At 38.0% G+C, this 11,079-nt stretch overlaps 1 protein-coding gene across 1 annotated transcript; it reads right to left on the reverse strand.

Annotated features, from left to right (window-relative positions):
- Window positions 1–8,172: 8,172 nt before the first annotated feature.
- LOC145034229 (adenine phosphoribosyltransferase 3-like) lies at window positions 8,173–10,206 on the reverse strand. The gene is made up of 6 exons (XM_078982606.1): window positions 9,996–10,206; window positions 9,755–9,865; window positions 8,934–9,026; window positions 8,704–8,853; window positions 8,565–8,623; window positions 8,173–8,463 (listed from the first exon to the last, which is right to left on the reverse strand). Exons 1-6 carry the CDS (start codon window positions 10,081–10,083, stop codon window positions 8,392–8,394), a joined length of 573 nt encoding a protein of 190 aa, XP_078838732.1. The 5' UTR covers window positions 10,084–10,206; the 3' UTR covers window positions 8,173–8,391.
- Between the last annotated feature and the right edge of the window lie 873 nt (window positions 10,207–11,079).

Raw genomic sequence — 11,079 nt, forward strand, 5'->3', positions numbered from 1 at the left:
AACAATTTGAAGGTAGGTGAATGACGATTCACCAATTTCCACCAAGATAAACGAAATGTATTATTAGGTTTTAATTGGTTCTGAAACTCCTAGATCTTTTGAGATTCATTGAACTGTTCAATGGCATGTTTCAATCTCGAGTGTGCCCTTCAGGTTTTGTGACTGGGATGCCGAGGATCACAAAACAAGGTGTGAAGTAACCATGCAAATTACTTGGTACCCTTAATAAATTACCCCTCAATTGATGTGCCGGTTAACCACACACGCTCCATCGATACTATGATAAATATTAAGTTACCCTTTGCCTACCTTGTTAAATACGAGTTAGTGTGCCGGTTAACCACACACGCTCCACTAACCGACTTAAACAAAGTGCAAAGTGTAATTTCATGGATTAGCACCTTATTCACATTTTCCTAAGTAACTAAGATTGGGTATTATTTAGAGTTTAGTTACTTAGTATTTATCATTAATACTTTTAATGAAGGGAGAATTATAGTCATGTCAAACCCGTTCGGCTAACGACCCTCCACCAGTCAAGCAAGCGGTGGGTGAGAGTGAACACCCATTAAGTTGCCATTTTATAGGCAACAACCTTATACCCACCTTATAGACCGGCTTCGTGAATGAGGCGTACTAGCGGTAAGACCGACTTTACTCTTATACATATAAATATTATTAACTTATAATATTATAAAGTATAAGGGTTGAATTTTAACTTTTAAAAATCTAAGGGCTAACTTGGAATTAAAGTATTCATAAGAGAAAACTTTACAAATTCCAAAACTTGAGGGCAAGTTTTGAAACTATTCAAAACTAATTAATTCCATAACTTATGTATTTAAAGTAGTTTTAATCCAAAAACTCTTCAAGTTCCATAACTTGTGGACAAATTATGGAAGACTTTAAACTAATAAAGAATTAATCTTTTCTTTTATTTTATAACTTATGGAATTAATTAAGGTTACATATTTTATTTATTTATTTATTAATGAAGTGACTCTTGAACCTCCATAACTTAAGGACAAGTCTCTTCATCTTTTTTGTAACCTTTGCCAACTTTATGAGTTTTATGAGTCTTTAATGTGACTCTTCATGTAACTTAAGGATAAGTTACACAAACACATTTTATACTCAACTCTTAGATTAAAATGGATTGAAACCAACTATTTCATTCAACTTTTCTATTAATCTAAGAAACTCATAAGAACAAGATGATTCAAATCAAACTTTTTCATGTAATTAGTCTAACCTTTAAACTAATACAAAACATGAATCTATTGACAATTATCTTTGAAAATGGATTAGCATGAACATTACCACATTAAAAAAAAGTTTATAAGTTCAAAAACAACTTAGGGTAATGTTCCTAGTCCATTTCTAGCCAAAAACCTCGAAGATATGCTGTCTGGGGTCCAACTCGTCGAGTGCATGAACACAACTCGGCGAGTTGGATGCATTTTGCCTTGGACTCGGCGAGTCAGCTGGGCTGACAGCATCAAAACTCGATTTTTCAGCTTCTATTGCAGGTATAACAAGAAAACAAGCCTAGGCTCTGATACCACTGTTGGGTTATGAGCATTCTAACACTCCTAAGTGTACATGCAACCCTAAATACCTTGGATCTATGTTTTCTCTATTATACATGCAAATATGAACATCCAAGGTATTATCCTAATCTAGCATACAAAATAATGGATATAACAAGATAGAATACATACCTCTTTGATAGTGCTTGTCTTCATGAAGCTTGAGTGCTTAGTGCCCCAAGTGTGACACCTCAAATGGTTCACAAAACACCATAAGCACTTGGAATAACTTAGAGAGAAATTAGAACACTTCATGAAATCGTGTAGCCCTCATACATACACATAGTGTTAGTGTCGATTTCTTGAGCCATGGGTTTCTTTTATATGGTGGCTATTAGGATTACACCATGTAACTCATGACTTTACCCATTCCTTATGCTCCATGGATTTTAACCTCCATGGAGTATCCATGGGTCACCCCATGGACTTAGTCCAACATAAGGAATCTTGGATCACAAGCCCACATATATAAGAATGAATGATTTACACAATCAACCCATATATTTAATTAGTCTTCTTTTGATCACTTAATTAATTCTAGATTAATTCTTGATCAATACTAATTAAATAATCTCATTATTCTTATTATTAATATACTAGAACTTATAATATATTAATAACCGTAAGTGTCTTATTTCTCTCATTATAGTCTATCCAAGTGCATGATGCCATGCAACCCAAATGGACCATGCCGGGTCGGGTCAAGTCTATGTGTAAGATGAAAGTAACTATGCACTCACCTGAAAGGTGGTGACCCAGCACTCGGACAACGCTTCGATACTCTCAAAACAATTTCCTTCGATAACACCTAGTACCAATACCACTAGGGTTTAGTTTAACGATAACCGCGACAAATTAATTAGTCTGACTATTATTATTATTATATAAGCGTTAATAACACTCAATATAACTCACAGCCCAAATAATTATTTTAAGGACCTAATAAGATTCCTATAATTATTCGAAAGCACTATTAAAAATTGCGTAAGCGTAGCTCACTTACAGCGAATTTTATCAAAAACCGGAACTTTATTTGGAGCAGCGTTTCGAAACCGAAAGACCCTTTTTCTCGGGACTCTGGGAGCTAAGGGGGTTAACTAGGGCTTAGGGGGTTTAGAAGCCCTAGAGAGAGAAAGAAATCTAGGGAGAGAAAGGAAATGGTGTGTGAAATTCGGAGGAGTTTGGACCCTTTTTATAGGCGCCAGCAGCCTCGGTTACGTTGGGCGTACCGAGGTTACGCTGGGCGTACACCTTGGATAAGGTTGCCAGCCGAAGCCAGCTGTCTCGCACCGTCGGACGGATTAGACCGAAGTTACGCGGGGGGTAACTTCTTCGTACGCGGGGCGTAATAGCGAGGGTGGCGTGTCACTCATCCGAAGCGGGTACCGAGCCAGCGATGGAGGGTCTAGATTGTGCCACGTCATCGATTCTTCATCAGATCTCGCAATTTCATGCTTCAACTTTAAAAATTCCTAACTTTCACGTACAAAATCCGTTTTCTACGTTCTTTATATCCACACGAAGGCGGGAACGTACTCTACAACTTTCGTTTAGACTCTGTCGGCTAATTTTGACTCAATTTTAAATTTTATATTATTAACAGGCCAGGACAGGATTGGTCCGTTAAATTCTCATAACTTCTTCACCTGACGTCCGTTTTTGCCCATCTTTTTTCTCGTTACGCTAATCTTAATGAGATCTTCGATTCTCTTTTAGGTCGTGTCGGCTAAAAACCACTCGATCTAACATTCGAATTTTAGGCTCTACACTGCTAATCCGAAACTTCGAAAAAATCATAACTTTTTCATACGAAGTCAGATTTGGGCGTTCTTTTTATTGATGTTCTTAGTTTAACATATTCTACGACTTTCATTTAGATCGCTAAGGCTAAATCTCGCTCTATCGTAAATTCACTATTTACGCTTCCCGGTATCGTGTCGGTTCCGTCGCGAAACTTCAACGGGTCATAACTTCTTCGTTATAACTCGGATTTCGGCGTTCTTTATATGTACGGAAACCTTGTAACATATTCTACAACTTGGTTAAGATTATTTATTCTAAATAATCTTTTGTCGAAAAGTCGTTTTCGACCCCTATTACCTCTAAATTGACTAGCCCGGATCTACGGGCGTTACAAGGCCGAACATTAGTACCCACACGACAAGATGCAGCTATTATACATTCTCGGATGGAAATTGGAAGATATCACTATGGACTTCATCACAAAACTTCCCAGGACCGCACGTGGAGTAGATTCGATATGGGTCATCGTGGATCGGTTGACCAAGAGTGCTCACTTCATCCCGATCTAGAAGAGTATATCAGCTGAGAAGTTGCCCGAGATCTATGTACGTGATGTAGTGGCACGACATGGAGTGACTGTTTCGATTGTGTCAGACAACAATGTTCGTTTCACTTGCATATTTTGGAAACATTTTCACGATTAGATGGGTACTCTTCTCCACTTCAGCACTGCTTTCCACCCTTAAATGGATGGGCAAAAATGAGAGTACGATTCAAACTGTCGAGGACATGCTACACGCATGTGTATTGGATTTCGGTGGCAGTTGGTATACGTATCTTCCAATAGTGGAATTTTCGTATAAAAACAGCTACCATGCCAACATAGACCCACCTCCCTTCGAGATGCTCTATGGGAGGAAGTTTAGGACCCTAATCTGTTGGGGCGATGTCAGTCAGAGAGTCATGGGGAGTATTGAGGAAGTACTCAAGACTACGGAAAGGATCATGCAGGTCCCGAGTAGGCTCCAGACTGCTCAGATTCGAAAAAGAAGCTATGTCGACAAGGGACATTCAGACTTGGAGTTTGAGGTAGGCGACATGGTTTTTCTGAAGGTGTCACCTTGGAAAGGTGTCATCCGGTTCACGAAGCGGGCAAGTTGAGCCTCAGGTATATTGGGCCTTTCAGGGTTATAGCCTGTGTGGGAAAGGTGGCGTATCGATTGGATCTTCCAGCAGAGGTCATCCAGATCCACAACACTTTTCATGTTTCTCAGCTATGGAAGTGCTTGGTTGATGACTCATCGAATGTGTCATTAGAGGATAGTCAGGTTCACGACAGTCTAAATTACATCGAGAGACTGGTAGCTATTCTCGATAAGAAGATGAAGAAGCTGAGGAACAAGAGGATGGAGTTGGTGAAGGTGCATTGGCAGACTTCGATTGTAACGCCCTGTTCTAAATTATTCAACTATGGAATTTTAGAGGCCAAGGCTAGAGGCGTTTTAGTCTTTGATGAATCTTAGAGGTATTATTCGAGAAGGTTTCGGGCCAGGGTGTGCTGTTAGAAGCGTAGGGCTTCTCGCCACCTTTCCGTGGATATAAAGTTCATCGGAAATAGATCTAGAATGAAGGAGTTATGACACTTTGAAGATATTGACATTTATGGCCCCTTAATGGGAAAAGTTTACAGGGATAGCCATGCATGCAATTTGGGACATGCGTGGGTATGCCCAGCGTAGCGGAGCAAATGATCGTAGGTGGGAGAGGCGTACGCCCACCGTACGAGCAGTACGCCCAACATATGCTAAAAGCCATTAAACCCTAATTTAGGGTTGAGCCATAACATAATGGCTTCAACCCTAGCCCCCATATCAGCCTCCCTAATCTCAGAAGAAACCCTAGAACGTCCCAACCTTCATTTTGTGAGATCTTGACGTTGAGAAGCTTATTTTGGTGGTTTAAAGCTTGGAAGAGAAAAAAAGAAGATTGGCAAGGAGGAACCTTTGAAGCTAGAACTTATAAATCTGGGATAAGTGCTTCATTTTGGACCTCTACAAGGTAAAATGTTTTGAGCTTGATGATTATTCTCTTAGATCTCTCTTAGTACAAGTTTATGGACTTTTTGGTCCCAAGAATGGGTCTTTGAGACTTAAGCATGTTTCTAAGACTAGGGTTGCCTCCCTTAGAGTTAGATATGTCCCATAAGCAGTAAAGTTCCAACCTTTAGGACTTATATGAGTTCATGGATGAGTTAATACCTTCTTCCATGGAAATAGATTATGGTTTTTGGAGTTAGGGCTTATGTGAGTCAAGGAAGCCATAAAGTAAGCAACTTTATGGTTTAAGACGTGAAATAAGACTTGGATCTGAGTTGGAAGCTTATGAATCGAGGTATTAAGCTCTTAATAGAGAAAGGACTTAATAGAGCATTACGTTGAGCGTACGTGCAGGTACGCCCATCATACACGTCATTGAGCCTGTACACTAAGCATACATTGAATTACGCCCCACGTAACGCTGCCAGTTTGGGCCTTGAGTATTTGGGCCTCAGTAGGCCATCAGGAGTCAGGGAATATAGGCCAAGTATGGGTGTTGGGCTTAGGGTAAGGCCCAATAAAGAGATTGGGCCCAATGTAGCAAATTGGGCCATTAGTAGGCTTGGGAAGCCTACCTAGGGTTTGGGCCTTTATATATTATGCTTGGGCCTTAGTTATGGACTATATTAGGGTAGGGGTAAAATAGTAATTTTACCCTGAGAAAAGACTATGATATTGAGCTAAGTAATATTATGATCTTGGTAGCTCGGGGAGCCGAAGAAGCAGAAGTCAGGGAATCAGCAGTAGAGGAATACCAGCAAGTTCAGTAGTGTAGGTGAGTTTTCCCTTTGTGTGGATGGGTCTACGACCACAATGCCGACCCATGTAGTTAAGAATAGGAACACTCGAGGGTTAGCCCTAGGCATTGTATGCTAGTATGATACTCAGGACCAAGGTCCAATGTTAGCGGACGGGTGCCTAAGGAACAATATACATGATAGTTTATACGTGTTGTCTGTGTGATACATGTATGTGCCTGGTAGGGAGGTAGGTGTGGGTGAGGTCCCGTATCTCACCAATAGCAGATTGTGGATGGTGTTCCATATCTCATTAACAGCAGAGTAAGGGCGAAGCCCAAGGTAGGAAACGAGTGAGTGTGGGCTGAGCCCGTATCTCACTATTAGTAGGAGCGTGGACGGGGTTCCATGACTTATTAGTAGCGGGACAAGGGCGGGGCCCAAGATAGGCAAGTCCTTAGAATAGGAATCCAGTAGTATATGTTTAGTTTATGTGATATGATATGATTGTATGTTAGTTTATGTTAGCGGGCGGGGCCCAGAGACAGGCGAGGCCTAAGAGAAACAGATTTGTACACCGAGCGGGGCTCGAAGCCAGGCGGGGCCTGTTGTAGCGGGCGGGGTCTGAGGTAGTGGGTGAGGCCTAGTATTTGCAGTATGTGATTATGTGCATGGTATGTGGTAGGTTGGGGAACTCACTAAACTTCGTGTTTACGGTTTTCAGTTTTTTTCCAGTAGGAACGGGTCGAAGGCACCAATGCTGGCTCGTTTATGTATGTTAGTAGATGCCAGGCTAAGGTCTGATGTCGGGCTGTGCCCGATGTAGGTTTATATGTTTCCGGATTTCGGTCCAATGTTGGTGCAAGCCGAGGAATGTGTGTAGGCTTGATGTCTTCGTGATTATTGCATGTGTCTGTTTGTATGTTTCCGGACTTCGGTCCGATGTCGGGGTAAGCCCGATGAATGTTTATATGCTTCCGGATTTCAGTCTGATGTCGGGCGGGGACCGACGAATGTTTATATATTTATGTTTATATGTATTTGTTGATATGCTAATGTATACCGAGCTTTGTTCGATGTCGGGCGGGGCCCGATGCCGGATTTTGGTCTGATGGCAGGCGGGGCCCGATGTAGTGAGCTAGGCCCAAGTTATGTGTTATGTGTTTATGTGTTTACGTGTATGGTATGTGGTAGTTTAAGGAGACTCACTAAGCTTCGTGTTTACAACTTTCAGTTTTGATTTCAGGTACTTCTGTTAGTAGGGGGAAGAGCTCGAGATAACTGCATGACACACCACAGTGTTTAGCCTGGGATGATTTACTTTGATGTTTTGACATACGATTTTGATATATTGCCAATTGGTTATGATATTTTTGTGATACACGATTTATGATTTTTATATGATGAGTGACATTTATGGTTTTATTAATGATTTAAAAATAAAATTTTTGGACTGTATTTTTGGGATGTATCGGTGAAAAACTGTTTTCATTTTCTAAGAAAAATATTTTCAGAAAATAAAATTGAGTTTCATTTTCAATTTTCGATGAAAATTTTAGAAAACACGTTTGGTTGGATACATGTATAGTTTTCATTTTTCATCTTAAAAATTTGAAAATCTTTAGAAAATTGTAAAAATTATTTTTCTAATGTACTTACTATTTGGAAAACTAAAGGTGCGTTTGGTTGTGAAAAAACTGTTTTTGTTTTTTAAGAAAATGCTTTTAGAGAATAGAATTGAATTTTTATTTTTAGTTTTCAATAAAAAATTTAGAAAACGTATTTGGTAGAGTTTAATTTTCTATCTTAAAATTTTGAAAAACTTTAGAAAAACTGTAAAAATCACTTTTCTAATTTAAATACAATTTGAAATTTTGAAAAAACCTTCATTTTCTTAGAAATTTCAAAAAATTAAATGAGCCAAATGTGTTTTTAATTTTTTTTTTTTATTTTGTAAAGTTTCCACGACCAAAAAGACTCTTAATTTCCTACCACTAATCACATAAATAGCCAAATACCGAATTTGCATTTATGAAATATACCACCAACTAAAAACGACATTTTTCATTCCAAGAATCCAAATTTCCCTACCACTAAACACAGAAAAGTGCAGGTGTTCTATTCCCAGTGTATGAGATTTTATCATCAAAAGCTTACTACTAAAAACCATCTTCCGATAATACCCCTCTAATATACACTTTCCCCCAGAATCCATAAATCACATCATCATGTTTGTCCAAACATCGACTCCACAAGCACATACAACGGCTTCCCATGCAATTTTAATCTCTCACGACCCTACAAAATCCACAAATACAAACAATTTTAAAAAGAACAAAAAAAAAAAAAGTTTAACTTCCATATATATTTTTTTTAAGATTCTTTCGCATCATATATACCTTTAAATCCGGCACTTCAATCACGCAAGCACACTCCACAACCACACCACCAGCACGCTCTGTGCACGTGATAATCCAATTTTTAATAAATAAAAAAACAATATACATATATTTTTTTTCATAAATTTATGAATATTACCAAGTAGGTTGATTGCAGCACAAAGGGTCCCACCGGTTGCCACCAAATCATCAACCACAAGAGCCCGCTCTCCCGGTTGAACCGCACCTACATGCATTTCAAGACAGTCTGTTCCGTATTCCAAAATGTATTTTTCTGATATCACTTCACCTGAAATTAATTTATAATTTAAAAAAAAAAAAAAAATCCATTTATAATTTTATATCTTATGTATTTCTTTATTTATTTACCAGGCAACTTTTTTGGTTTCCTTAAAGGAACAAACTTGGCTCCTATAGCCAGTGCAATTGCAGGACCAAACATAAAACCCCGAGCCTCAATACCTGTCATCGATTGATTAAACTACCTTCGTTATATATTTTTATGTAACAATAATTCATTACTAGAAAATGACATATCAAAACAATGATTAACTACCTAAAAAGAAAGAGTAAGCGTGTGGGGTGACTTGTGAGGTCATAAAGATAAGACAAAACAAACAAATATATATACATACGCATTGAAAAGTTATATGAAAAATCTTATAAAATCCACATTGTAACGAAAAAAAAAAAAAAAACTTGTGCCCACTAGGAGAGGTCCGGTCCCACTGGCTTTCCTCCAACAACAACTGCCATGAGCCATCATTCCACTCCATATTTGGATCTTGAAAGAGAGAGAAAATGCAGATGCTTTAGTAAGCAGAAGGCCACTTTCAGCCGCTCATACTCATTCATAGCAACTAATCGATGACCTCTCCATACCCTTATTTGATTTCCCACTATCAACCACTACTCGTATTGTTAATAAGAAAGTACATGAATATTGTTGATAAAAATCAGCAGCAAGGATGACGAAGGGAGAATACTCAACCAAGTTTGAAATTTTGCTAAATCGAATTGAAAATTGTGCGATTTCCTTCTGACATTTACGCTATGTAAAACTCAAAAGTCAAAATTGGTCCCTGTTCTCAATAAGTATTTTCGATTTTTGGGGAAAGGTGACGTTTGATAAGTATTTTAGTCCAGAAGGGATTAATTTTGGTAAAGCGAGAAGAATTTTGAAAAATTACCAGCAACTACAGAGATGTTTTCCTGTTTGTAACGCTCGACGAACAAATCGATTGTGTCTTTGAAGGCCTTTGGATCGAGCAACAATGTAGTGATGTCGAGGAACAGTATCCCTGTGATTCACAAATTCTATTCACGATCATTATTCTTCAATGTAAGCGAGATTATGTGTGCAATTTTCGCTCATATAGATACTTGTGAATTTCATAAAAAAAAAAAAAAAAAAATGGAGATTGAGTGTACCTGGTCTGGGGAAATCGGGGACGACACGTAGGGTGGACTTGATGCCATTAACACGATCGGAAAATCCGTCGTTTTCGCCGGCAAGCATACTTGAGAGTTCAGATGGAGATGATGTGTGTGTGAAGTAGCAGTTGAAGAAAATTAAATGGCGGAGTTAACACACGCAGGAGGAAATTGGGAGGGAAATTGGTTTATTTATAGGAGGGTTTCTTACTCCACTTTCGGAAGGTGTCGATTTGATGTTTTCCAAAATGAGGAGGGCTGTTTTGAAATAACAGTATCTCAAAGAATAAAATGACAAAAACAGTCCCTGTACTTGTACAATATAACTTTATTTCTTCTTTGAAGTAATAACAAATCATGAATCTTCTATAAATTTGTCAAAATCTAATTGACTAACTAAACGTCAGTATATATACGTAAAACGTACAAATGATCATGTCGCTTACTCATAGTAAACTAAACCACTTTTTATCTTGGTTGTACGAATCTTTTAATATATCAGTCATTGTTACCAAACATTGTTATGATTATTGTTTTGCAAACGTCTTTCCAACCATCAAAACAAATTATTTACGTAACTTCAAAATGTATAACAATTATAGTAGAAGATATCACGGAACTATCTCCTAAGACTGTTGTTTTGCGTGATGTTTTTCAATTACTATCAATCAATATATCAAGGCAAGAATTAAGCTCAATTCAGTTTTAATCACGCTCTTTTCCTTTCTTATTTTCTAAAACTTTTTAAATGAGTTTATTAATATAGACTAAATTGCAAATTTGATCTCTGTGGTTATCGTAAAATGTGGATGAAATCCAAAAAAAATTCAACTTGCACCACTAGTCCAAAATCATAAATTTATTGTGGTTTTGATCCTGAAAAAATTAAAAATACTATTTTAACCTTTTAATTTTTTTACATTTTATATTTATTTTAATCCTTTTTACTTTTGAAAAAAAAAAATAGCAAAGCCAACTCACCCACCTCTCCAACGTACCCCCTCTATTTCTCTCTCCCCCTCTCTCTTTCTCTGACCGTGTTCTTAATTCTTCATCTTATCTTCATCCCATGGTTTTCAAA

The sequence above is a fragment of the Lactuca saligna genome, chromosome 3 (assembly GCF_052625555.1).
Source record: "Lactuca saligna cultivar CGN05327 chromosome 3, ASM5262555v1, whole genome shotgun sequence".
Taxonomy (NCBI): domain Eukaryota; kingdom Viridiplantae; phylum Streptophyta; class Magnoliopsida; order Asterales; family Asteraceae; genus Lactuca; species Lactuca saligna.